The 24,343-nt window shown below is 47.8% G+C and overlaps 10 protein-coding genes across 10 annotated transcripts, besides 2 other annotated features; 6 read left to right on the plus strand and 4 right to left on the minus strand.

Annotated features, from left to right (window-relative positions):
* Nucleotides 1-234: 234 nt before the first annotated feature.
* FPSE_11223 (uncharacterized protein) lies at nt 235-1,312 on the plus strand (the record flags this gene model as incomplete). Its single annotated transcript, XM_009264340.1, has 2 exons — nt 235-674; nt 820-1,312. 2 exons carry the CDS (start codon nt 235-237, stop codon nt 1,310-1,312), a joined length of 933 nt encoding a protein of 310 aa, XP_009262615.1.
* A 257-nt stretch (nt 1,313-1,569) lies between these two features.
* Nucleotides 1,570-3,338, minus strand: FPSE_11224 (uncharacterized protein; the record flags this gene model as incomplete). The annotated part of the gene is made up of 5 exons (XM_009264341.1): nt 1,570-1,714; nt 1,771-1,879; nt 1,927-2,148; nt 2,198-2,686; nt 2,735-3,338. The coding sequence occupies 5 exons, from the start codon at nt 3,336-3,338 to the stop codon at nt 1,570-1,572; spliced, it is 1,569 nt and encodes a 522-aa protein (XP_009262616.1).
* Nucleotides 3,339-4,869: 1,531 nt separating this feature from the next.
* On the plus strand, nt 4,870-6,270 carry FPSE_11225 (uncharacterized protein; the record flags this gene model as incomplete). The annotated part of the gene is made up of 1 exon (XM_009264342.1): nt 4,870-6,270. The coding sequence occupies one exon, from the start codon at nt 4,870-4,872 to the stop codon at nt 6,268-6,270; it is 1,401 nt and encodes a 466-aa protein (XP_009262617.1).
* Nucleotides 5,417-5,497: a microsatellite.
* A 384-nt stretch (nt 6,271-6,654) lies between the features above and the next one.
* Nucleotides 6,655-6,735: a repeat region.
* Nucleotides 6,736-6,789: 54 nt separating this feature from the next.
* On the plus strand, nt 6,790-7,716 carry FPSE_11226 (uncharacterized protein; the record flags this gene model as incomplete). The annotated part of the gene is made up of 1 exon (XM_009264343.1): nt 6,790-7,716. The coding sequence occupies one exon, from the start codon at nt 6,790-6,792 to the stop codon at nt 7,714-7,716; it is 927 nt and encodes a 308-aa protein (XP_009262618.1).
* A 230-nt stretch (nt 7,717-7,946) lies between these two features.
* FPSE_11227 (uncharacterized protein) lies at nt 7,947-9,263 on the minus strand (the record flags this gene model as incomplete). The annotated part of the gene is made up of 1 exon (XM_009264344.1): nt 7,947-9,263. The coding sequence occupies one exon, from the start codon at nt 9,261-9,263 to the stop codon at nt 7,947-7,949; it is 1,317 nt and encodes a 438-aa protein (XP_009262619.1).
* Nucleotides 9,264-10,335: 1,072 nt separating this feature from the next.
* FPSE_11228 (uncharacterized protein) lies at nt 10,336-12,015 on the minus strand (the record flags this gene model as incomplete). Its single annotated transcript, XM_009264345.1, has 2 exons — nt 10,336-11,305; nt 11,354-12,015. The coding sequence occupies 2 exons, from the start codon at nt 12,013-12,015 to the stop codon at nt 10,336-10,338; spliced, it is 1,632 nt and encodes a 543-aa protein (XP_009262620.1).
* A 408-nt stretch (nt 12,016-12,423) lies between these two features.
* On the minus strand, nt 12,424-13,011 carry FPSE_11229 (uncharacterized protein; the record flags this gene model as incomplete). The annotated part of the gene is made up of 2 exons (XM_009264346.1): nt 12,424-12,673; nt 12,728-13,011. 2 exons carry the CDS (start codon nt 13,009-13,011, stop codon nt 12,424-12,426), a joined length of 534 nt encoding a protein of 177 aa, XP_009262621.1.
* Nucleotides 13,012-13,501: 490 nt separating this feature from the next.
* Nucleotides 13,502-19,095, plus strand: FPSE_11230 (uncharacterized protein; the record flags this gene model as incomplete). The annotated part of the gene is made up of 6 exons (XM_009264347.1): nt 13,502-14,540; nt 14,593-14,657; nt 14,708-15,196; nt 16,394-18,810; nt 18,843-18,879; nt 18,946-19,095. The coding sequence occupies 6 exons, from the start codon at nt 13,502-13,504 to the stop codon at nt 19,093-19,095; spliced, it is 4,197 nt and encodes a 1,398-aa protein (XP_009262622.1).
* Nucleotides 19,096-19,665: 570 nt separating this feature from the next.
* FPSE_11231 (uncharacterized protein) lies at nt 19,666-21,363 on the plus strand (the record flags this gene model as incomplete). Its single annotated transcript, XM_009264348.1, has 4 exons — nt 19,666-19,786; nt 19,840-20,043; nt 20,095-20,191; nt 20,238-21,363. 4 exons carry the CDS (start codon nt 19,666-19,668, stop codon nt 21,361-21,363), a joined length of 1,548 nt encoding a protein of 515 aa, XP_009262623.1.
* Nucleotides 21,364-23,148: 1,785 nt separating this feature from the next.
* Nucleotides 23,149-24,132, plus strand: FPSE_11232 (uncharacterized protein; the record flags this gene model as incomplete). The annotated part of the gene is made up of 1 exon (XM_009264349.1): nt 23,149-24,132. The coding sequence occupies one exon, from the start codon at nt 23,149-23,151 to the stop codon at nt 24,130-24,132; it is 984 nt and encodes a 327-aa protein (XP_009262624.1).
* Nucleotides 24,133-24,343: the final 211 nt, after the last annotated feature.

A 24,343-nucleotide genomic window follows, 5' to 3' on the forward strand; every position in this document is an offset into this window, starting at 1 on the left:
CAAACAGTAATAGGTACTGTGGTCTAGTTGGTTATGACATCTCGTTAACACCGAGAAGGTCCCCGGTTCGAGCCCGGGCAGAACCTCATTTTTTTGCTTTTTTCTGTGCTGATAGGCTATTGGTTGAGGGGGGGGCATTGAAACTGGGCCGGGACTTTCAACCAACACCCAACAAAGGGTCTTCGCATTTCGGCTTTTACTGTTGGCAACAATCTTAAAACAAAGTTTGGGATAATGACCGACTTATCTTGGGCTCAACGGGTAACGGATCGCTTCTTTGGCGACCGCAAATCGCCATCTCAGAAACAATGCGACGACGTCGCCCGATCGATTTCTAGCGCCTCGACGGTCAGCTCTGTGGAAAGTCCAGGCTCAATGAGCTACACCGTCATCTGTAGCGGATGCCCTGGGCCACAACAAGATCTCGTTTTGTCATTCAGAGAACAGGGGGCCATGCTCGACGTGGACATTGTGAAGTTGGCCAAAGAGATTCATGGAAACCTTGTCCCCGAGTCAACCTTTCACGGAAACATGGAAGGCGCCGACCCCCCTCTGTTTATCTACTCCATGCCTTACCTGAGAGGTTCATCATACACCGGAGTTCAGCCTTTTTGGGTGGAGTTGGATTCCAACGTAGAATCCACCCAAAGAGCCTTTGTCAAGGACTTGGCTCGGTAAGCTTACAACATCCAAATTAGATCCAGCCGCAATCTCACTCACATCTTTCAGGTATTTTGCACGATGTTGGTCTAGTTCTCAGCCGGTTGACCACCAAACCCAGGCAGAGAAGCAACTGGGAATCTACAAATGACTGACTAGACTGGCGGAAGAATCACCGCCAGTTCTATCAAAGTCGATTCTGTCAAAGCTCATCGAAGCCCTTCCCTCTATCTTCGCAAAGGATTACCCACAAGTCCTCACCCATAACGACTTCTCAGTAACCAACATTCTGGTCAATGAGGATACGTTGAAAGTCACAGGTATCGTTGATTGGTCGCTGGCATCGGTTATGCCGTTTGGACTGGATCTAGATATACTTTTCTTAGCCACAGGATTCAGGACCCTACACGGATGGCATGACTACGGATGCAAGCAGCAGCTACAAGACGTTTTCTGGGACGAGTTCTGGTTTTCTTCTGGGATCGAGGGCGAGGATCTTCGGCATAAAACACAAAATTTGGCCGAAGTTGCAGGCCAGATTGGCGCGATTCTCCGATTAGCTTTCCGACGCAACGACGATGGGTCACCGTCTGAAGAGGTCTTGGTGTCAGGACATCGAATTAGACAGTTGAAGGTGTGGTTGGGCGAATAACCCGCAGACTATAGCGACGACAAGAACGGCGTCAATTGCTAGCCATCATGTTCGGGCAACTTCATGGATAGTCAAAACACACACAGTCAACCCAGGCCGTCTAAATTTACAATGCGCGTTATTAATCTTTCATACGAGCCAATCCGTCGATTTGATAATTAGGAAGCTTGAATTCTCGACAGCACTCCGTGACAGACCACAGCATCATCATTATCTCCATATATATATACATGAGAATGTTTCTTAGGGCCAAGCGGCTACAGCGATCTAGTACTGGCTTTTCTAGGATTCTTCGCTTCAAAAACGACAGTCAGTTCTTCCAGGGTTCGGCCCTTTGTCTCAACGAAGAACAGGTAGATGAACGCAAACTCAAACAAATCCCAAAATACGAAAAACACATAGCTGCGGGAACACTGTTAAAGATAATTATTGTGCGAAATTATAGGGTATTTACTTACAACCAGTAACGGATATTCTCCATCGCAACCGGAGCTGCAAACGTGTTGACAAAGCTTGCACATCCAGAGGTAATCATGAATACCATCATGCCATTCGCCCGCATGTCATCTACCTTGATTAGTGACCGATACTTGGACGAAAGGCTCTTAACTCACTGGCGAGAACCTCGGCAGGGTAAATCGGCTGCATGGGAGTAAATCCAACTGCAAAGATAACACCGAAAATAAAGATGAATGCGATGCTGGCGGAGCTCGACGGTACGCTTCCAGAACGTTCATACTCGGCGGCAGTAGCAGCAACTATTGCCAGGGATATCGACATCCCTAGGCAAGAACCCATAAACATTTTACGTCTTCCGACAATATCGTGAAGACGTGCTATGGACACTATCAGTATACCTCATGTCAGTTATAGGAAATACCATACCTCCTATCGTAGCAGCAATCCATCCAGTCAAGGCGTAAAACGCGTTTAAGAGCAAAATGAGGTTAGTCGACGTGATTCCAACGTTCTGTACCATAATTGGAAGATAGTAGCTTGAAACGTTGTTACCCGAGAATTGCCCAAACCAGGACATGGCAATAACGAGCAGAAGACGATATCGACGAGCAGGAGATTTGTAAAGACTCCTCAAGTCAAAGCAAGCCCATTGCGAACGTCCTTGAACTTCCAAGAGTGATTCCCGGATCTCGTGCATCTCGATGGCAACAATTGGATGCTCGGCGTCACCGTTGGCGTGATGCTTGACAATAAAGTCGCGGGCTTCTCCATCTCTCCCTTGGGCGATCAGCCATCTTGGACTTTCGGGGAGTAGCCAGCCGCCAAGACAGACCAAGCCTGGGCAAAGCATCTGTAGCCACAAGGGGAGTCGCCACTTGATGTTGCCACTGAGGTGGATGTTGGCGCCATACAGGGCTTTGCCAGAGTTAGTTGTAGACTTGTAAACGGTAGATAAGAACTCACTAAAAGTAGCAATAATGCTTCCCATGTACCAAAGAGTGTTGTATATACCTGCCACCGTTGCTCGGTTTAACGGCGGGGCGATCTCAACCAAGAGCATCGGCGCAGCAACACCATTGATTGTCGAAAAGAAACTGAGGAGAAATCGCGCTCCAATGAAGGAGGACAACGTCGGAGCCACAGCAGTAAAAACTGCTGATGCACAAATAAGGAAGGAGCTGACAACCAAAGTGATCTTCCGACCTCGCCAGTCACAGATCCAAGTAAACAAGGCACCCGCCATCTGACCGATCTGAAAGATTGAAAAGACCAAACCCGTCGAAGTAGATCCGCTTTTTCCCAAGCCGTAGTAGTTTTGGTACTCGGGGAGCACGTTGAGGGAGCCCATGAGCGATCCATCGTAGCCATTCATGGTCGAGCATAGATAGATGAGTGCGCAGGCCATGTAAAGTTGGATATGTCCACGACCCCATGGCGACGGAGCTGCGCCAGTGGCAGCAAGCGCTGTTGCTATGGCTTCAGGAGTTTGTGTGTTTTCTTTGCTGTCTTCACCACCATTGCTGATATGCTGGCCAACAGCTTCACTGTGCTCCAACTCCTTGGACATGATGACCGCAAATTTTAGGACAGTTCAGAATTGAATTATGTGATGATTAAGGTTAAAAATAAAGACAATAATGTTGGAGAAGCTTCCCCAGACCCCATATTATACGGATCTGCATGCATATGTTACGTTGAACTTTTGATATGTAACTTGCCATTTTGTAACTACCCCACTCCAGGAGTGTAACACCAAACAGTGGCCTCATGACATGAGTTATTGGCTGATAATGCAAACATTTCTTGGCTGACTTGCATTGGCGCAACCCATACATAGCATTTGCAGTAGACAAACTGCACATCTTGCAACGCTGCCATTCGTTTTGGTCATATTGACCGCCGCGGTGCAGCGAATCATCTTGGCCACAGGCTGAAGGTTGGGAAATACCGATGATGGATGTATTTGGAAACTACCGAACCGTTTTTCATGTGTAACTAATCAATGAAAATACGGTAAATGTGACATAATAAATATCAGAATATCCACAAATGGACTTTACGTAGAGTGGATTGGGAGACACTCGGACATACAAAACGACATTCAATGATCCTTCTGTCCCACCCAGTAAATCTTCCTACATGCTTTTTGAAGGACTCTATAATTTCGCAATTGTTCGGCTCAATAATGTAGCCATACGAAAAAGTGATAGCATGTTTCTCGTTCACAGAGTCGATAAGAATGCATCTGAAAACCTCTGCTGTCAACATCGTCGTTCTCGACTCTGACAGTGCCTCATTGCGACACAGAGATCCTTAGAAGCAGCACCTTGATCACAATTATGGACTCTTAAACATAGATTCCGGTCATCTTTGTGTTCGCAAAGTACAATATCATTGGGTCCGTCTCGAAGCAATTCATAATCATGGCTTGAAACCCGATCTAACAGCCTGGAGAGTGACGGGACTGTGGTCTCGTTCTCATGCCAGCAGGTCTATGGCGAACTTTGTGGCTCAAAGAGATTGATAACGTACTCCTAGATTACATCGTTTTGAAAGACTTGTCTGCTGTAACTGGTGTTGTTGTGACAAATATGGAGGGGCCTATCGAATATTGCCACACTCATAGCGAGTCTTGAAGACGACTAGTCTTTCATGCCAGCCAAAAAGCTGGGAATGGAACCAACACCATCGCCCAAAAATTGACACAGTTGCTGAGGTAGAATTAGCAATAAGAAATGCCAGGTAAATACTTTGTACTCAATTCAGTTTTGCTATCTAGGTACAGTGGTGACAAAATAAATTGCCTGACGTTACCCTGTACATTACCTGAAAATGATTTCCAACTAATTTAACAGATCTACAGATAAGAGGTGGTAATCATTATTTGCATAGCATTTATCCAAACATTAATTTGTGCTCATGAATAACTTCCCTGCCATTGCCCGCCAGGTGCTGAAACTGTGCATAGCCCCCTAAAAAGCAAAAAAAGTTAGGTCAGCACCTAAGGTAGTGACGATACCTTCATCTCCAGATCGCCCCTCATTTGACACGCAATCAGACACGTCTTCCTCCAAAACACACCAAATCCGCTGTCCGCGATGCCCAAGGTACCCGCAGCCAGCACTTGGGCAGGAGCTCCTCCGGTCGCAGAAGACGGCTTCGCATTCGCTGAGGGTGTATTTTTCGCCCAAGCTTCAGGCCAAAACCGCCATCGACGCGCTACAGCGACAGAGCTCAAGGAACACTTTTCCTCGGGCAACGACAAGGACTACCCCGCGCACTGGTTCGAAGCCCAACTTATCCACTATGGCCTCCAGCCCTCAAAGACAAAGTCGGTCGCGCGCATGCGGCTGTTCGACGCTGTTAACGCGGGTGGCCTAAAGGTGCCTGCCAATGTCACCAAGCTTGAGACCAAGCTCAAGAAAGAATGGACAAAGAATGATCGCGAGGCAAAGAAGGGCGCGACAAACAGTAAACCTGCTGCAAAACCACCGGTCGCTAAAGCGGAGACAAAGGCTACAGCGGGAACCAAGAGAAAGGCAACCGACAACGACAATACTCCCGCCGTTAAAAAGACAAAGACGACAACGCCAAAGGCTACAGCGCCAGCTCCCAAAACTGTTGCACCTAAAGCAAAAGCTCCACCGAAAACGCCAGCGAAAGCGACCGCAAAGACCACGACTACGACCACAACTACGACCAAGACCACGACTAAGACCACGACGAAAGCCCCAGCAAAAGCAGCGACCGAATCCACAACGCCAGCAAAGCCACGTCTGAAACAAACCGCCCGCAGAGGAGACAGCTCTCAAGGACCCGGTCGCAATGCAAGTGCCTCAGAGCCAGCTAGACCGCCGCGGACCAAGCAAACGGCGCGTCGAAGCGGCGCTTTCGCGGCCCGGGGCCGGATCCCCGTCCCACCATCTGGCGACTTTGATGCTCCACCCCCATACTCGGAATTTCCACATCAAGACTACTATTCCGACGGACACTCTCCGAGCAACAGCTACCGCTCGTATGACAGCGACCCAGACGATGGCGACAGTCTTGAGCCGTTGGGCCTTCTCAACGGCGACTACGAGATTATCTGGAGCGATGTTACAGAGCAGTGGTCCCACTATGACCCCGACAATTTCGAGCTATGTCTCACACTCGAGGGTAACAGACTCTGGGGACAATTCAACCTCGGTGTGTATGAAGGTGTGCTGCGCTTCAACCAGCGCCCTATGAGATCATCGCACGATAGACTCGAATTCACATGGCGGGGTCGTGAAGATATGGGACCTGTCATATATGGCAACAGCAACACAGGGTGGATGGAATTCCTTGGCGACGGTCGCATTATCGGCTGTGTTGACGGAGGGCAGACTCTTTCGTTCCGAGCCCAAAGACTCGAGGATCAAGGAACTCGAAGCAGGATTGATGCTGACTCTATGCAAGATGAATGGGGTAGCTACACGTATCAACTGTACGAAGCAGAGAATCGGGCTCGATGGTGATGGAATAAGCCTAAGCCTAATAAGTGGTGGCTTGGTACGGGATCTTGTTTTTTTTCGCGGGGAAGTTGGTGTACCTGTACCTGTACGAATTGATTGCATGCGATTGTCGATCCATTTTTTTGAGACGAAAGAAGACTCAAAAATTGAGGGAATTTGTAACAATAACAAGAGTTAATTCTTGAATAATATAACAGGGAAAGCTTGCTTTAACTGATGAGTTGTCTTTTTAATTCACCGACTTTTATTCTTCCCTTGGTCAAAGCACGCGGCAATGTCCGAATCGCATTGAAAAAGGTACAAGCGGAGCAAAACGGAAGGTGACAAGGATGAAGCCCGTCATCTCTCACCTCTTGGGGAAGTAGAGAGGGTTTTCAGAAACAAGTATCTTTTTCTCTCTCTCCTATCTTTTTTGCCTCTTTTTATTCCCCGATATCCCCCTCTTTTTTTCCATCTTTCTCTTTCTCTTGATTGTTACTTCCCCCACTCTCATTAAATGCTCTGTCCATCGCAAAATGCATCATGAGCGCCATCCGAGGCTTTCTCAACGTCTTCAGGGCCCGCAGCGTCCCCGTACCTGCGGGGCGCATCATCAACCTTAAACCCCTCAGCGACAGCACCTCCAACACTCGCGTGGGGACCGCCTTTCTCGAGCGCTGCAATCCCTTCAGAGACATCCCCAACGATGCCCGTCTCGAAAACACCCTCTGCGAAGTCCGCTACATCGACCGCACCCTGCGCGACTTGATGGTTCCGACGTCCTTACCCGGCGACGATTACAACCTCTGCTCGAAGCTGCTGCGCAGTCTTGAAACGCGTCGCGATTTGACCTGGCTTGTCCTCCGCGAGACGGATATTAGAGATACTGTTAGCGCTATTGCGCGCAGAGGCGGACGGAGAGCTCCTATTCCTGATGAGCCTCATGATCTTCACTCGAGGGTCAAGGCTCTTGAGCGACATTGGTCAGCGCTGGAAAAATGCCACACCAAGCTTAGAGAATGGGAGCCCAAATATGCCACGCAACCACAGCCGCCGTTGTTGGAAGGGCAGGAAGCGTACGATCTCGAATTGAATGATGAGCAGGCTACACATGCAGAAATTGAATACCGCGAGTGGCGCTCTGATCGGGACAGAAAGGTTTCATACTTGAAACTGAATCCCCCAGAACCATCTGCATTTGTGCCAGTTGAGCGTCGCGACATCCAAACCGACGAAACGTGGAATATTTTACCTACATCAAAAGGCCACTACGGAAAGCGTCTACTACCAGTCTGGACACCCATCCTCTTCCAAGAAGTGCCACTAGACTGGGAGAGTCCTCAAGGCCCGTTACTAAGTACACGGGCTGAAAGGAGACGCAGAGATCAGTTCCGAACAAGGGAGAATAATCGACGAGAGAAGAAGTACGAGTTTCAAAAACAACTTCGACAACAGATGAGCGAGGCATGATACACATTAGCGATTTGGACTTTTAATGATTTGTGATATCTGGGTTTTTACATATTTATAAAGGAGAATTGGCGATTTATAGCTTGACTATTCAACATATATAAGCAGGCTACGGAAGAGAACTGTCCGGCCGCTATCGGATTTTAAAACACTTTGCAGCAATATATAACAGTACCAAGAACTTGAGTGATATTGACAGGCGGCAGACCCGGTAAGGTTATTTATTTTCATCAACTAAGTATGTAGCCATCCTCATCGGAGTCATCGGAGTAATCAGGGTCATCCTCTGCCAAAGCTTCAAGTACCTCCTTTGAAGACCTGACTGTAGCAGCTCCCACCAAGGCCTGAGTTGCTTCAATCTCGGGCTCTACGCCATCTGTCTCTTCAGTTCCATTCTCATCCGTTAGAATACTGGCAACGTCATGGCCAATCTCTTCAACAAATCCCAGAAGTTGGTTCTTCTTTACGTACTTCCCATGGGTTCCCCAGTACCGAGTTGTCTTTCGCACTTCCTCATGTTGGATATTCTGGTCTTTCGAGTTGCTCCTCCAAGATACATGAAGGATTGTGTTCAGGAATGTCCACCAGATGTAGCGAGCTCGAGGGCGAAAATCAGTTAGAAAAACCAGTTTCCGGTTGTGTAGCTCCGCGATTGTCTCAAATCCACCCATATCCTTCTCGTCGCTGATCTTTTTCTTGACTTGTGGGTGATCCATATCAACAACGATGACTCGGTAGTTCTTAGGGTTCTGTGTCTCCCATTTCTTGACCCGATCCTGTCGATCATCCTTGTCGTTGAAGGAGAACATTGGGTCGGCTGGTTCCAGTTCGAGATCTGGTACAATGGCAATATAGCCATTTTCAAGGGCAGCCTCAATCCGGTAATGCAGAAATAGTCCATTGCATGGAGAGAAAAGATCATCACTTGAACCTCTGCCAAAAATGTCATCCATAAACGCGCCTTGGGACCATGGGAATAGGTGGGCAGTACGGACAAAACAGCTGTCCAACCAACCATGAAGAATAGGATCCCAGCGGTAACCCTCTAAGTCTTCGGGGTGGCTAGGGCAATATACCCTCTTCATTTCGGCAGCCATATTCGACTGCAAGGAAGTATCTCGCCCGAGCCCAACTCTTGATGTTGCGAATAATCGCATAAATGACTCGCGACTGGTTGAATTCTGGACTGTTGACTCATATTTTCTCGTGATGCTCTCCCACTGGGTCCAGCTATCATGTCGCAGCTTGAGATTAAAAGCCTCTGATCCGTTATACCATGTGTCAGGCGAATATTTCCGAAGCTCAATCTGCGATGTGACCCGAGCTAATTTGACGTGAAGAAGGGAGACTTTCAAGGACCTTTCCCGGCAGTCGCTGTTGTCGTTTACGTAGATTTCCCGCTTGAACTCTTTTCGGGCTTTCATTAGTTGCTCTTCGATCCTGTTTCGTTTCCTCTCTAGAGCATCTGTGCTCAAGTTGGAGTATTTCGCATCCCATGCTTGATCCCTATAATAGGTCGTGGGGTCGGGGCTCTGTAAAAGGCCCATGTTACGCTTCTAGAAGCATAAGAGATGAAATTAGTAGACCATTTAGAGCAAACTTCTGAGGATGCGTACCTTTGTACCCTAAAGTGTAGTCTAAGGGTAGGCGATGTGTGTTTTGAGTAGTAGATGAAGAGTTGAAAGGGAGCAAGCAACGAAGGTGGGGGAAAGGCGTCTTTGTGGAAAACTGAAAGGTGCGTTATCTTGCACCTGCCTTTTATTTGGTGGTACAACTCTAAAGTAGGGCAACCCTGAAGATAAGGTTTCCATCTTCGATTTCACTTTCTCGAGCATTATGACTCCAATGCTCACACGGGACCTGTTTTCTTTCTTGCCCTGCCCCAATATAAGGTTCAGATGGGCATAAAATGCGCTGTCTCACTTGATTCCATCCTAAAGTAGGGCAACAACGAACTTTATTCTCACATAATTCAGAGGCAGGCAGCCCATGCCTTCTGCCTCCAGCTCACCTACCTTGGATACATTTGGATGGATTCTCGTCCACATACCACCGGGGAAGATTCAGGCTCAGGTTTGCGGCGATTGGTTCGGGTACGGCCACGAGTTAGGTATCAGGTCGGTCATGGTAAGTAGGCAATCTGGGCGTTCAGATATCATCGAGCAGGCACAAGGTAAACAATTCCTTTGATGGATATTCTCCGGTCTTTACTCCTGTCGACCACTTTATCGCAGTCCCAGGAAAGGAAGCATGGAGAACGGGAATGGTAAGGTCAGGAGGGATCACTGGAGCTGTTTGTCTCATCTACTTCGATTGACGGCGGGAACGAAACCCTGGAACCGGTCCCCAAGGCGAAACTGGAGCGAGCCCCAGAGGTACTGGGTGGGCGGACTAATTCGAGAAGGCGCTGATACTAGAATGTACGATTGGAAGGATGAGTCACAGCAAAAATGTGTACACACAGCAATGACTGAACTCTAGGATGAAAATGCTAAAGATCGATATAATCTAGGATTCCTTATGATACAGTTACTTAATAAAACTAAATAACCTAAGAACATAATCTAAATAGCATAAAACTTCTGGATATTTTTATTTTTTATGTCTAACCCCTAAGATTTATGCCCCTAACTTTATCATGACCTCCTTCTCAAACCACTCTTGGAAATCTACAACTTTCCTTCCCTTCCTTGCCTCCTCAGCAGCGAACACCATGGTATGACTCATAATAACATCTCTCAAATTGCACTTGATATACTCTTGCTGAGCAGTCGACACCTTCTCACCATGGTTCTTTACACGATCAACCGCCAGCACAAACTGCCTCGTCAATCCTTCATCTCCATCACCGTGACCACCGCCTTCGGGGATGTGCGGATAGTGCACCGTCTTCTTACATGTTCTGAAATCCGTGATTGTGATCGAGGAACTGTCGGCATACATCTCTCCGTGAACACCGTATATGTGCGTGAACCGGGTACAGATCTTTTCTGTAAAAGCAACCATGTGCAATGTAGCTGTCTTGCTACCTCTGCCACTGAGAGCTTGCAGCGGTGTTTCGCCAGGAGCTGCGATGGGGTCGGCGTCCCAGGAAAGTGTTACGACTTGGTTATCGCAGACGTCGTTGTCACATTCGTATACACAGCGTCCAAAGGTATTTCTCTTGCTAACCTCATCTGCTGGGGTATCTACTGAGTAATCTTCAGCAAGTTTGGAGAGAATAGCCTTTTTAGCTACTTCTGTCCCAGCATTTGGAATACAGTCTTCAATTTCCGGTGCGACGACTGTACAAAAGTGCTCTTGTTGCTGACTCTTGAGGTCAGCTCCTGTGTAGATCCGCTTCGCTGAAAACTGGCACGATGGCTCATAGGCACATGACAAGCAATTGGTGGCGTTTCCTGCTTCGACAGGCTTTCTCTCTTTTCTGAAATATTGGAGGGATCCGGAAGAGCTTATATCTTTGGGGACATGGGTTGGCTTGTTGGAACCGGGAGGTGAGGCCGCCAAAATCCAGTAGAGGATATCCATGTCGTGGCATGATTTAGCAAGGAGTGACGGAGCTGCCGCCTTTTCATTGCGCCAATTTCCTCTAACATGTGGTTAGTCGTTTGTGCAACCTTATTGGTTAGTAACTTACCTGACATAGCTGTGTGTAAAGTGATACCAACCCACTGGCTCCGTGTGGTTAACAGACATTATGTCTCCGATGACCTTGTCCTCGAGTAAAAGTTTCCTCATCATGATGTTGTGAGGACTGTAACGAAGGACATGGCCGATAGCGAATAGCTTTTCTGAGCATCCTGATGAATCGGGCGACAGGCTATTGTAGATAGCCATGCAATCCTCCAGATTAGGCGCTAGAGGCTTCTCACACATGATGTGTAGTTTCAGCGGTGCAAGACCAAGAACAACATCCTTGTGCATGCCATCTTGGACGCAAACAAAGACAGCATCAACGCCCTCAGGAATATCTGTAGCCCCGGAGGTAACTCTTTGTCGTCGGCTAAGCTCCCATTGAACAAACTCTGGCCAGTCGCTGAACTCCTCGCCCGGAGTCGGCTCTCGGGTGCCCCAGATGTATTTGCGACCGAGATGCCGTCTCTTTAGTGCGATGGGCTCTACGACACCAACAATCACGCCGTTACTTGAATTTTTAATAGCCTCCGCGTAGGCTTTGCCACGATTACCAGCGCCAATGATGAGTAGACGTGGAGGCGAGGCGGAAAAGGCTGGACGTTCTGGTGGTGGAAGGCGAGTGATGATAGGAATGGACTCATCCTGTTCGGCATGGGGCGCCATGGTGAAGATACCAAGAGAGATTTGATTGCAGATAATGACTTTGCTACTAATCGGAAGAAATCTTCGATTGTGTTAAGATGCGTCCTTTATTAATACGTAGCTACGGATGTTCGGCTCTGTCACTTTGTTACACTACAGCTACTCAACAGTCACGCATACGCTATCAAATAAATTTCCCCGCGTTGAGGATTTGGAGATAACTAAATAATGCAACGTTTGAGAAATGGAATGATCCTGATAGGCTCTTATCAATTTGCAATCCATCGATCTTCAGTCGGTGAAACGGGATGTCGGCGAACCGGCAAACATCGGACAAGAACACCGGAGTCTAGCTCGTTTGAGCCGAGATCACCATCAATATCCGGGGTAGCTACAGCTATTGAAGATATCTTCGATAATCTATCGCACTTATCCCCGATAATAGGGTTCCTTTGGCTCTTCAAAGTATTGGTTCATGATGTTTCCAGACTTGTTGTAGCCGCATTTGACATAGAACGGCTCGTTGTCCGGGCTGGTTCCCAGAGTCGTCTTGTAGCACCCGACATTCTTTGCAATGGACGACAAGCTGGCCAGCAACTTTAAACCAAGGCCTTTGCCCTGGAAATCCTTCCCAATTGCAATTTCCTCGATATGGCCAATTAACCCAAGATTGTGAATACTGTCGAAATAAAGTTAGCATCAAGATAGTAAAGTAACCAATTAAAAGACTTACAACTTTCTCTCTACAATAATAGCTCCAGTTCCGACAATCCGGTTCTCGTGCTCAATAACCACGTGAAAATGCACCCCCTGGCCCTGTGTCTTCATCCAATCGAACCTCTCTTCGAATTGACCCTGGGATACGTTTCCTACATCAGACAAGACGCCGAGGCAGTCGAGGAAACCTTTTGCATAATCTCTGCGTTCTAGTGGTCGGATTGTGTAACCTTGAGGGAACGATGATACGACATCAGCTCCAATCAGGTCTGGTGAGAATAAAGGGCCGGCTGTAACCATTGTGTCGCGTGAGGGGTCGATTAGGTGAGATGATTTGCCTTTTTTGCTGTTGACTAGGGTATTGATGAACGAGAAGGACTCTTCAAATTTATGGACGATATCTTAGCTAACCTGGTCCAGACACGATACCCGGCAAACAGTCGGTGCGAATGCCGGGTTACACAGGTCTGATATCTTTTCCCCGCATTTTGGTGCCATGATTGTCTAGCTATTGTCTGCTTATCGTAAGGTGCCAAGAAACGTTGCATTGGCGTGTTGCATTGTACAGATACGGAAATAAAATGCTGTTTCATGCGCAGGCATATCTGCGGGGTGTTGGCAGTAGTTCAATATTGTTAGGTCGGCTTCCGTGATAAGGCTAAGCGAGTCGGATATGTATTGGTGTGCTGATATTCAGTAGATATTTAAACACCGGCCTTCGCCGTTATACGAGAAACATCGTGACCCTGCCAAACTTTCTTACTCTCTTCATCATACAACATCTTTGAAAATGGCATCCCTAGACAAAGAAGCCAATAGGGATAATCATGAAGTGACAGACCTCAAGAGGACTGAGCTCCTCGAGATCGACGCCACCCGCGACCTCACCGTCGAAGAGCACAACCTCGGCTTCCGTGAAGCCGCTCGCCAATATCCATGGGCCGTCTTCTGGGCTCTCTTCTTCGGCATCGCCGTTATCATGGCGGGTTTTGACGCCCAAATCATCACTTCCTTCTACGCCCTACCTGCATTCCAAACAAAGTATGGCGAGAAGGTCCATGGTGGCGATGGCTACGAAGTTCCTGCGCCGTGGCAGACAGCTCTGGGAATGGGTAATCCGATCGGTCAGATTCTTGGAGCACTTGCCAGTGGCTACCCCCTCGAGATGTTTGGTCGAAAGAAAACCTTGGCTTTCTGCTGCGTCTGGTCCATTGCCCTGGTGTTTGTCCAGTTCTTCTCTACAAGCATCGGCATGCTCTGCGCTGGCGAAATTCTCGGTGGCTTGGCTTATGGATTTTACGTCGTTATCGCGCCTACTTACGCTTCAGAGGTGTGTCCTCTTGCTTTGAGAGGTTTCCTCACAACTTCCATCAACATGGCGTTCGTCATCGGCCAATTTATCGCCCAAGGCTGCGCGGCTGGTGTAGAAACCCGTATGGACGAGTGGGCGTACAAGATCCCTTTTGCAATCCAATGGGTCTGGCCCGCAATTCTTCTCGCTGGTCTTCCCTTCGCCCCTGAAAGTCCGTACTGGCTGGTTCGCAAGGGCCGACGTGAGGCAGCTCGTTCCGCGCTCTTGGGTCTGTCCTCAAGCACCAACAGACCGGATATCGACAAGGCTCTTACGGGAATTGAGCAGACAGATCTTCTCGAGCAGGAAATTGAGTCGTCGACATCGTGGATGGAGTGCTTCAAGAGAGCGAATTTGGTCCGCACTGAGATCTCAGTTATGGTGTATCTTATTCAGGTCATTGGTGGAAATCCGCTTATTGGATATGCGACATACTTCTTCCAAAAGGCCGGACTGGATCCTTCGGATGCTTTCAACAGTACGTATTTCGAAAAGCTTAAAATTACAGACATGCTAACCTGGTACTCTAGTGGGTGTTGGTAACACCGCTTTGGGTTTCACTGGTACGGTTCTCTCATGGTTCCTACTGAACTGGGTACGTGTAATTGCCAGCCATATCCCACTCGTCAACTAACAGATACACAGTTCAAACTTGGTAGACGCACGATCTACAATGCGGGTATGACAGTCATGACGATCCTCCTCTTCATCATCGGATTCATCAGCATCTCCAGCACCACCAGCGCTGCTATCTGGGCTACTGCTACGCTGATGGATATCTGGACATTTGTGTACCAAATGACAGTCGGACCTATCTGTTTTGTCATCATCTCCGAGATCTCAGCCACACGTCTTCGAGAAAAGACAATTGCCGTAGCTACAGCAGTGCAGGCTGCCGCTTCAGTCGTGTTTACAATCGTCATGCCTCTGATGCTCAATACTGATGAGGCTAACTGGGGTAGCAAGACGGCTTTCCTCTTTGGTGGAATTAGTCTTGTGTGTCTTGTCTGGTGTTACTTTCGGCTTCCTGAGAGTCAGGGCCGTACTTTCGAGGAGCTGGATATTCTTTTCCAGAGGCGTGTTCCTGCAAGACAGTTTAAGCATTTCGATCTACTTAACGGGGTGGATAACACTGTGAGTAGAGAGGGATAGGGTGACATAGCTTGATACTGTCTAGATGTTATAAGCATCTTGAACAGTCGATAACATTTAGCCGTTTACTGAGAATTCGCATCTCCATTACACGACAAATTATTAAAACATCAATTGCGTAGTATATAGTTAACTTTGCGTGTCCTTATAATTGGCAAAATAAAGATTGGATGTACTACCTATTACAATCAAGGTCCATATCAATTGGCCTGGTTAATAGCCCTCCTACGCAGCTCCTGTTGCGTCACACCTAACTTCGCTATCGCTGTCAATATGGAACTCGTGGTTTGTTACGAGAACCCTCAATCTGCGATCCTGTGCCTTGTATGACTTTGCCGTCGTACTAGCTCATGCCTCAGGCAGTCGATGAGTAGAGTTGACAACAACATCACTTGCACCACGTGACTAAGCTGAATCTCACAGCCTCGTTTTAGAGCACAAGACCACCTCACCGTCTCCTTACATCACCATGCATAGATCTTTCCTTGGCTTGCCATGAACGCCCAAGGCGAATATCCATCGAAAAAAAAGGTTTCGCGGGACTCCATACCTTCGACTGGACTAAGTGTGATTTATGAGCCAGAGAGTGACACCCCAATTGTGGAGTAAGTAACGCGAGCTGTGAGATATCAAGTTAACTGAATTTTGGTAGTATTGTGATGGTTCACGGCCTAAAAGGCCACCCCTACAAAACATGGGAGCATACCACACCCTCTAAAAGGAGAGACAAAAAAGTAGCAAGGCCGCAAGAGGAGACGCCCAAGCCGAACGATTCAAAAAGACTGGAGCTCAGACAAAGCATCAGGTCTTTAATGAGTCGATCAAGAAGGAAGAATCGCCGAGACAGTATTGTCTCTGACACTTCGGCCAATACTTGTTCTACCAGTGTGAACAGCAACAGCATGTCTGTTTTCTGGCCTGCCGAATTGCTCCCATTACTATGTGAAAAGGCCCGGATACTGACATTCGGGTATGATACGAAGATAACAAAATACACTTCGGGTCCAGTGAACACAAATAGCATTTTCTCCCATGGAAAAGACTTCCTATTTTGCTTGGGTCGTTGGCATGTGCCAGGCCGTCGTTTAATATTTGTAGCCCATAGCCTGGGCGGTATACTGGTGAAGGAGGTAACTGTTTGGTACTTCACTATTAGCACCTGGCTTACCAACTATCTAGATGCTTGCTCTGTCTTCAACATCAAAAACTGCGGAACATAAGGATATTGTCGAATCAACAGCAGCAATAATATTTCTTGGGACGCCTCATCGAGGAAGCCCCGAACTCTCGGCAATAGGGGAGTGGGCGCGGTCTATACTCAGTACTCTACAGTTCCAGACTGCCAAGGCAATGCTAGACACTCTGGGTCTCAAGACAACTGATCTACAACGCGCCCACGAGGCGTTCTGTAGAATTTGGCAGGATTATGACTTTCAGGTCAAGACCTTTCAGGAAAGCCTTGGGCTTACCGGGATCGATTTGGGTGTATTGGGAAACAAAGTCGTCCCTCATGAGTCTTCTCTAATTGGAGATCCAAGAGAGGAGGCAGAGACTTTACAGGCCAATCACCTACAGATGTCTCGCTTTAGCGGTGCTCAAGATCCCAATTACATCAAAGTTTCAGGTGAGCTTCGAAGATTCTACAGCGCAATCGAAAATGCCCCAGTCAACGGCAGCGCAGGGAGAACAAAATTAAGCAGCGGGGTATCCAACATCGGAAGCACTCCGTATATTCCAATGGATAAGAAAGACTTGGACGTCTTCCTTGGAATGCTGCAGTTCGATGGGGTAAACACTCGACGAGAGTCTATCTTGCCTCCCTCAGCGAATACTACAGAATGGCTGTTCCAAAATCCGACGTATAACAGATGGTGTATGAGTTCCAAGGCAGCCGATCGCCTCTTGTTCGTTAAAGGAAAACCAGGGGCCGGCAAGTCCACATTAATGAAGAATGCAGCACGACATACACAGGCTAAGACCGCTTCTGACAATCGTGGTATCTGCGCTAGCTTCTTCGTTGATGCTGGAGGACTTTCATTGCAACATTCGCCAAAAGGAATATACCAGTCTTTGCTATGTCAACTATTGCCGCTCGAAAAGATATGGACAGCTTCCCCTGACTCTCCAGCCCTGAGATCGTTGAGTGACACCATTCGGACAGCTCCCGTGCATCCATCAGCTATCTCCACTGAGAATCAGTTGCAAATTATCCTCATGGACACGATTCAAGTCCTTTCATCTACTGGCACGCCTGTCTGGATTTTTGTGGATGCGGTCGATGAGCTAGGTCCGATGCAGCGTCAGCAAGTTGAGTTTTGGAGAGTGATAGTCCTGTCTGATAAGTTCAAGACCCTGAGGGTATGCCTCTCTTGTAGGCACTTTCCCAACATCTCTGTGAACGGTTGGCTGGAGTTGGTCTTGGACACTTGCAACAGTCTCGATATTCTCATCTACACCCGAGACCGGCTTGAAGGTCATATCTCACAATCCGAAGCTCATTGGAGAAAATGGCTCGAAAGGAAGATAACTTCCATGTCATCGGGAGTCTTTCTATGGGTGGTATTAGTACTGGATGACATTCTCGCCAAGTATCATCAGGGCACCAGTCTACGAATCCTGTATCGCCACATCGAATTGATGCCGACAGAACTTGAGGCACTCTACACCAGAATACTAGGAGAGCTCGCTCCAAGCGAAGGTCAGTTAGCAGAGAGAGTATTTCAATGGGTTTTCGGAGCAACTCGGCCTTTAAAGCTCAATGAGTGGCATCACATACTAGCTTTTATGAGACCGTCAAGACCGCTGTCCCTTCGACAATGGCGGGATTCAGATGATTTCACAGACAGTGATGAGCAGCTGGAAAGGGAAATCAAGACCTTGTCAAAAGGTTTGCTCGAAGTCAGTAACAACAAGCTATCTGAGGTCTCCAACAGAAATCTTGCAGAGGACTCTTCTGTCAATGTAGGTGCCGGATCCCTAGATCAGGGACAAGGGTCGTCTCGTGTTGTGAGGGCTATTCACCAATCAGTATACGACTTTTTCATACATAACCAAGGCTTTGCGCTATTTGGCTTGGATAGTGCCAACCCTCTTACAGATTGTCATTGTACAATCGCAAACACATGCCTGAACTACATCCTTATTCCAGAGCTAGATGAATACGTTATTGCTCGACAACGTATTAAGACGGCTAGTGTGGCGACATCCTCGATACATTCATTCACACCCCAACAGCTCCAAAAAAATGGTACTTTAAAGTTAAACCACGAGACTGAAGATGCGATTGAAGTCCTCGAAGGAACTTTGCCACTGGATTCAGTTACAATTGTTGAAAGCTGGTTGGCTAGGGGAGATATGCCGTCTTACAGAGAAGTTGCACCTTATCCTACCAGTTATTGCGCATCTCATGATTCGGTGGATATTGCTTCACAGGCCCTCGAAGACGACCCTGCTCTACTTTTATACTCCATCACCGAATTACCTTACCATATCGACTTGGCCTATTCCAATAGCCCAAACCTAGATAGCGCTCAGCTTCAATGGAGGCTCAATGACGAAGTCTTGGGACAGCGCCTTGTAGCACTTCAACAGGACAAGTATGAAAGAACCCATACTATCAAGATTTTAGCAAGGGTCGCTCGGAACGCGGCGCCACTGGTTCCAAGGTTAGACAAAGGGTCCTGAGCCAGATTTTGAGATTGGGATAACTAACAGAGACCTTGCCACCATAGAACATATACGCCGGACCAGTTGGAGAGCCAGCTGATAGAGGGTCGGATATTGAGCCGGTTAAGGGGCGGGACAGAGGAACTTCTAGAGCGACGGCAAGGTCCCAGAAGACCAAGGAGTATCGCGAGTTTTGGCTCTGCGAGCAGCTATAGTAACCACAGCCACAATTCATTGCGTCTTTGATCTATATGTATTCCCGGATCTACGGTACATATTCAAACTTGGTAGTATCTAGAGCTAGATAGGATGGGTAACTAATCCACGACTGCTACTTCAATGTCAGACATTGATTGCCTCACTAATGTGTGCGATAATTATAAAACCTTTGAATATACTCTGTAGGTACCGTGTAAATGTCCGTCTTATCTCACTAGTACCTGAAAGATCCTTTGTTGACAGAACTTATGATGACCAGCCCCGCAAATGGCCGCAATAGGAAGGCGCCTGTAATCCGCATGCCGAACATCCGTCCTCGGTTTGCCTGTCACGAAAGGATCAACAATCAACAAGGGTCAAGCTGTGGAACAAGAGAAAGTCAATGACATAAATGTCAAAAGTTCCCGGCGAAGCATGATAAGCGACAGCCTCGGTGTGCATGCATAGACAGGGTTATCAGACCGTATTCTGTAGATCGTCAATAAATACCATGAAGTTGCACCTTTTTCCTCAGATTGATTTATTCAAGCATTCTATCTCTGGGACTTCTCAGTATTGACTCCAAGATGGGCTTGAAAGCAGTGGTTTTGTCGGCTCTTAGCCTTGTTGCTTTGACAAATGCGTCTGCTATCGACGCACGAACAAACAAGCCAGCAAACACCCAATACTACAACTCAAAGACTTCTCGTATGATTACCAATACCACCAGGACGTTATCCGTGCTGACTGACGTTCAATAGAATACTATGTTGAGCCAAAAGGCATTCCCGAAGTTTCATTTGATGTTGGCGAAAGCTACGCCGGTCAGATCCCAGTTGATCTGAAAAAGAACGGGTCCAAAGACTCCAAGTTCTTCTACTGGTTCTTCCCAACTGTTAACCCAGCTGGTAAAGATGATGTTGTTATTTGGTTCAACGGTGGTCCGGGATGTTCTTCTCTGGAAGGTATTTTTATTCTCTCTACCTTCACTACTACGATATTAATCCGTTGTGTAGGCTTCATCCAAGAGAACGGCCCTTTCAAATGGCAGTACGGAACATACAAGCCTGTCCCAAACGCGTGGTCATGGCATAAACTAGCCAATGTCATCTGGTAAGTACTTGCTGACCATACCACTGCACTATACTAACAAAGCAAGGGTCGAATACCCCATTGGCACGGGCTTCTCAACCGGTCCTGTCACAGCTCACAACAACACCCAGACAGCAGACGAATTCGTCAAATGGTGGAAGAATCTCGTCGACACTTTCAGCCTCCAAGGCAAGAAGATTTACGTGACCGGTGAATCCTACGCCGGTGTCTACGTTCCCTACGTCGGAGCTGCCATGCTCGACAAGAAGGACAAGAAGTACTACGACGTCCGGGGCGCTTTGTACTATGATCCCGTCATGCCGTACGCTGACGAGCTTCACCTCGACAAGGCAGCTTTCCCAGCCTTCTTCAGACATTGGGAGAGTGTCTTTGCCATTCCCAATAAGAACAAGAAGATCCTCGAGGACGACAATGAGAAGTGTGGGCTGGACAAGTATCGTGAAGCGCATCTGACATACCCTCCTCCTTCAAAGCCGTGGAAGTCTGTCCCGTCTAAAGGATGTGACATCACTTCTCACTTTGACGAGATCATCCCCGTCATCAACCCCTGTTTCAACGTTTACCACGTCCAGGATACCTGCCCCGTTCTCTGGGATATTCTAGGCTTTCCTTCAGTCGAGTATGTTGCTCCTGGCGCATCGATCTACTTCAACCTTCCCAACGTCCGCAAAGCCATCCATGCCCCCTCAGCTCCCCAGAACTGGACATCTTGTTCCGGCCCAGTCTTCGTCAAAGACGATCCTCACTACGATCCAGCCGAGCACGAGAAGAAGTTCCAAACGCTTGTCGAAAAGACAAACAACGTCATCATTGGTTCTGGTATGGCAGACTACATCATCACATCCAACACAACAGCGCTTGCGGTGCAGGGACTTAAGTGGAACGGCAAGCAGGGATTTCAAAAGGCGCCTAGTCAAGAGTTTGTTGTACCAATCATAAACAACACTGCATTGAACACCGAAAACTGGGCTGGTGGAAGTGTACAGGGAGAGGTGCACTCTGAGAGAGGGTTTACTCTCGCTACGGTCAAGACTAGCGGTCACATGGTGCCTCAGTATGCACCTCCTGCAGCTTTTAGACAGCTTGAACATTTGCTTGGACGGGTTGAGTCGTTGACAGAGCCAGAGCCATTTTCGATCAACATTTCTACTTCTTTCAAGTGGCCGTACTAGGTAGAAGTCATGAGATGGATTGCTAATTAATAAACATTTGTTACCCAAGTTGAAAATGCGATTGAGAACATTTTGTGTTTTCCGACAAGCGTGAGATAAGGTCACTTGACCCAAACAATTTCTTCATGGGTTTGGTCCATCATTGACTCCAGAGTACCTTGACTTTGCTAGACCCAAACACAAACAACAGATTGGACAACAATTTCACCAGGATTTCATGGTACGATGCTGTGTAAAGATGATATGTAGTAGGGCGCCAATCTGTATGTAATTGTTGTTTGCCTCTGAAGCCTGGTGAGCAGAAGTCTCTACCCACAATCAAGGCAAATCAAGTGTAACCAGTGATGCATTCACCGCCTGATGACTATCATAAATAGTCTGGTTTCTTCCCATCTTGGACTTGATTCCATCAAGTGTTCCTCATCTATCTATATATACATATATGGCCCTGAGGCCTCTCACAGCTTCGGCGCTCTTTTGCACTCTCGTCCACCGCAGACCAAGAATATGCCCACGCAAACTGTTTCTCGGTAAGACCAAGACCTCTCCTTCATCACCATTGAGTGGCAACTAACGAGCGGATTTCAGCCCACGGCGACAGCGGAGACTGAAATCATGGATATCGATGAAACCTCCTCCTTCGCCCCCCCAAATGAGGCGGAGACAGACGAGGCCACCTTGGCTGAGAAGTTGACAAGCAAGAGAGACCGAACGGCTCGACACGACGTTTTTGACTATGCGAGCCTTGACCGAATCAAGGGTATTCCTGATAACCAGAAGTGGTGGACCAACCGGGACTTGACGCCAGATCCAGCAACCCAACCTGGTGAAGAGACCTATGATATGCGCAGGAAGAGCTACGAGGCTTAGAAAGCCAGTAAGCAAATCCCGGGTGTTTTCTTTGCGCATGTCTTACCTGCGTCTATCGGTAACGCTGCTTCTTTGGCAAGATATTGCCACTTCTCCAACTCTCAAGTCTTTATGGCTTGGATCGGTACTGTTTGTGATATGGTCAAGGCGTACTTCGAACCAGCAAACCAGGACTGGACCAAGATAATCATCTCAGCATTGGGCGGCCCCTATACTTATACCCAGTCTGTGCGTCTCGCAGGAAACAGCACTCTGAGCATCAACAGTACTAGTTTCAAGGCATACAATAATGGTCAAGAATAGTGGTTATGGTAGCCAGCTAGCTATTAGCACTAGATATAATATACAGTTACTTTCATAAGTTTCATTTTCCTCCTACGTATCTGAGAAGTAGAATTTCCAGCATGAACTGGGTGATAGTTCCATACAGCTCATCCCTGTCGGATTAACTCGGCCCGATATCTCTTATCTCATATCTTATCTGTCGCTTATCGTGATGTGAAAGGCGGTCAGCGTGAGTAACCGGCAGAATCAGACGGTGACGAATATGTCCGGCAGAATCTGAAGGCGGTGAGGACTTTCACTTACCCTCGCTCGCTTCCTCCTACTCTTCTTCCTCTTCTTCCTCTCACAACTATCTGCAGCCTTGGAAACGACTGCTGAACAGCTCTAAGTCACACAGTAAGATCACTTACAATATCTCTTCGCCATTGAGATGTTGAAATTTTGAGAATATGCTAATTGGTCTTCGGTATTCAGCTTAGGACGATGGCTGACAACGAAGTCGTGGAGGTTGACCCTCCTTCCAGCGTTGAATCTTTGAGCGATTCTCAAGACATGGGCCGAAGTAGCTATGAGGTCTAGAAGGCCCAAACGCAACGAGACCCCACCGGTATTCATGCGGCAATATGGAGCATGACCCAGGCTGCTGAGACGTTTGAACGGGAAAAGAAACTGCAACGGCAGGTGGAGGGCGAACAGGAGAAGGCATTTGATGCCGAGGCGCGCCACCGTGCCCGACATGGTATCACAGAACAAGACTTGCCCGAAAACCTACGACCATTGGATACCACAGAAGCCCTGGACGTTCACGAAGCCATACTGTGCGCGGGCTCGAGCAACCTGGGCAGAATATTCGACGATCATGCTGGCGCCAACGCTCTTCCCCGCATGACAAGGGAGCTTGAAGGGCTCCTCCTGGCTGGACTATCGTCTATGCATCCGATCATTGACCATGAGGCAAACTTTACCAACATCGTCTCACAGTTGACTCCGCTCTCCACCCACATCAGAAGTCTGGTGACCTATAGAGGAGACGGGCTGTTACCCTCGACAATTCGAGTTGAGGAGTGCCATTACAATGATGAGGATCCTGACGGCAAGCTTCTGGTAGCGCAGGGCATCTTGCATGCCCGGAGCCTGTCCAACATTTGCGACGATCGCAATTCCAAAGCCATGATGGACTCTGGGGTGCATCGAGCTGGTGTTATCACTGCATTTGACCTTCGCACTGTCAAGATGCTCGACAACGATCCACCTGCATTTTTTGGGAACAAGTCGAAATTGGTCTGGCGGTTCTCGACTCTGACGCGTGAGTTCTCTACGACACATCGCCAAGGGCAAAATGCCAATGTCTTGGAATCTGATCGGCAGATCCTTGGTATCGAGCACATTGAGACTCTTCTTAGGAACACCAACACTGGAGGGTTACACTACTACTACGATTATTTCAAGATCGACCCTTCCATTCCGTTCCCCATCGGCCGCTCATCCTTTGTCGAATGGCTAGCTTTCAAAAGCCCTACCATGATTCGTGTCTTACAGCTTTTGGACAAGCATGTCCGTGAAGATGGGAATCGTGTTCTCCTGATAGTGGATACACTCTGGATACAAAGGTAAGTCCTTTTAATAGTTTCATCATCTCTATGGCGAGCTTCTTTATCGAGCTTCTTTATCACGACCAGGATACCCTTTTTGCCAACCCCACTCGCCATTGCCATGTTGAAATTATTGCTAACTTGAGTGGTTGGTACACTTTCAAGCAAAATATGCCTTCGGCGCCCTGCATCAAGAGTCATAGAAAGTAGGGCATAAGCGCAACCTTATTCCC

This window comes from Fusarium pseudograminearum, chromosome 2 (genome assembly GCF_000303195.2).
Source record: "Fusarium pseudograminearum CS3096 chromosome 2, whole genome shotgun sequence".
NCBI lineage: Eukaryota > Fungi > Ascomycota > Sordariomycetes > Hypocreales > Nectriaceae > Fusarium > Fusarium pseudograminearum.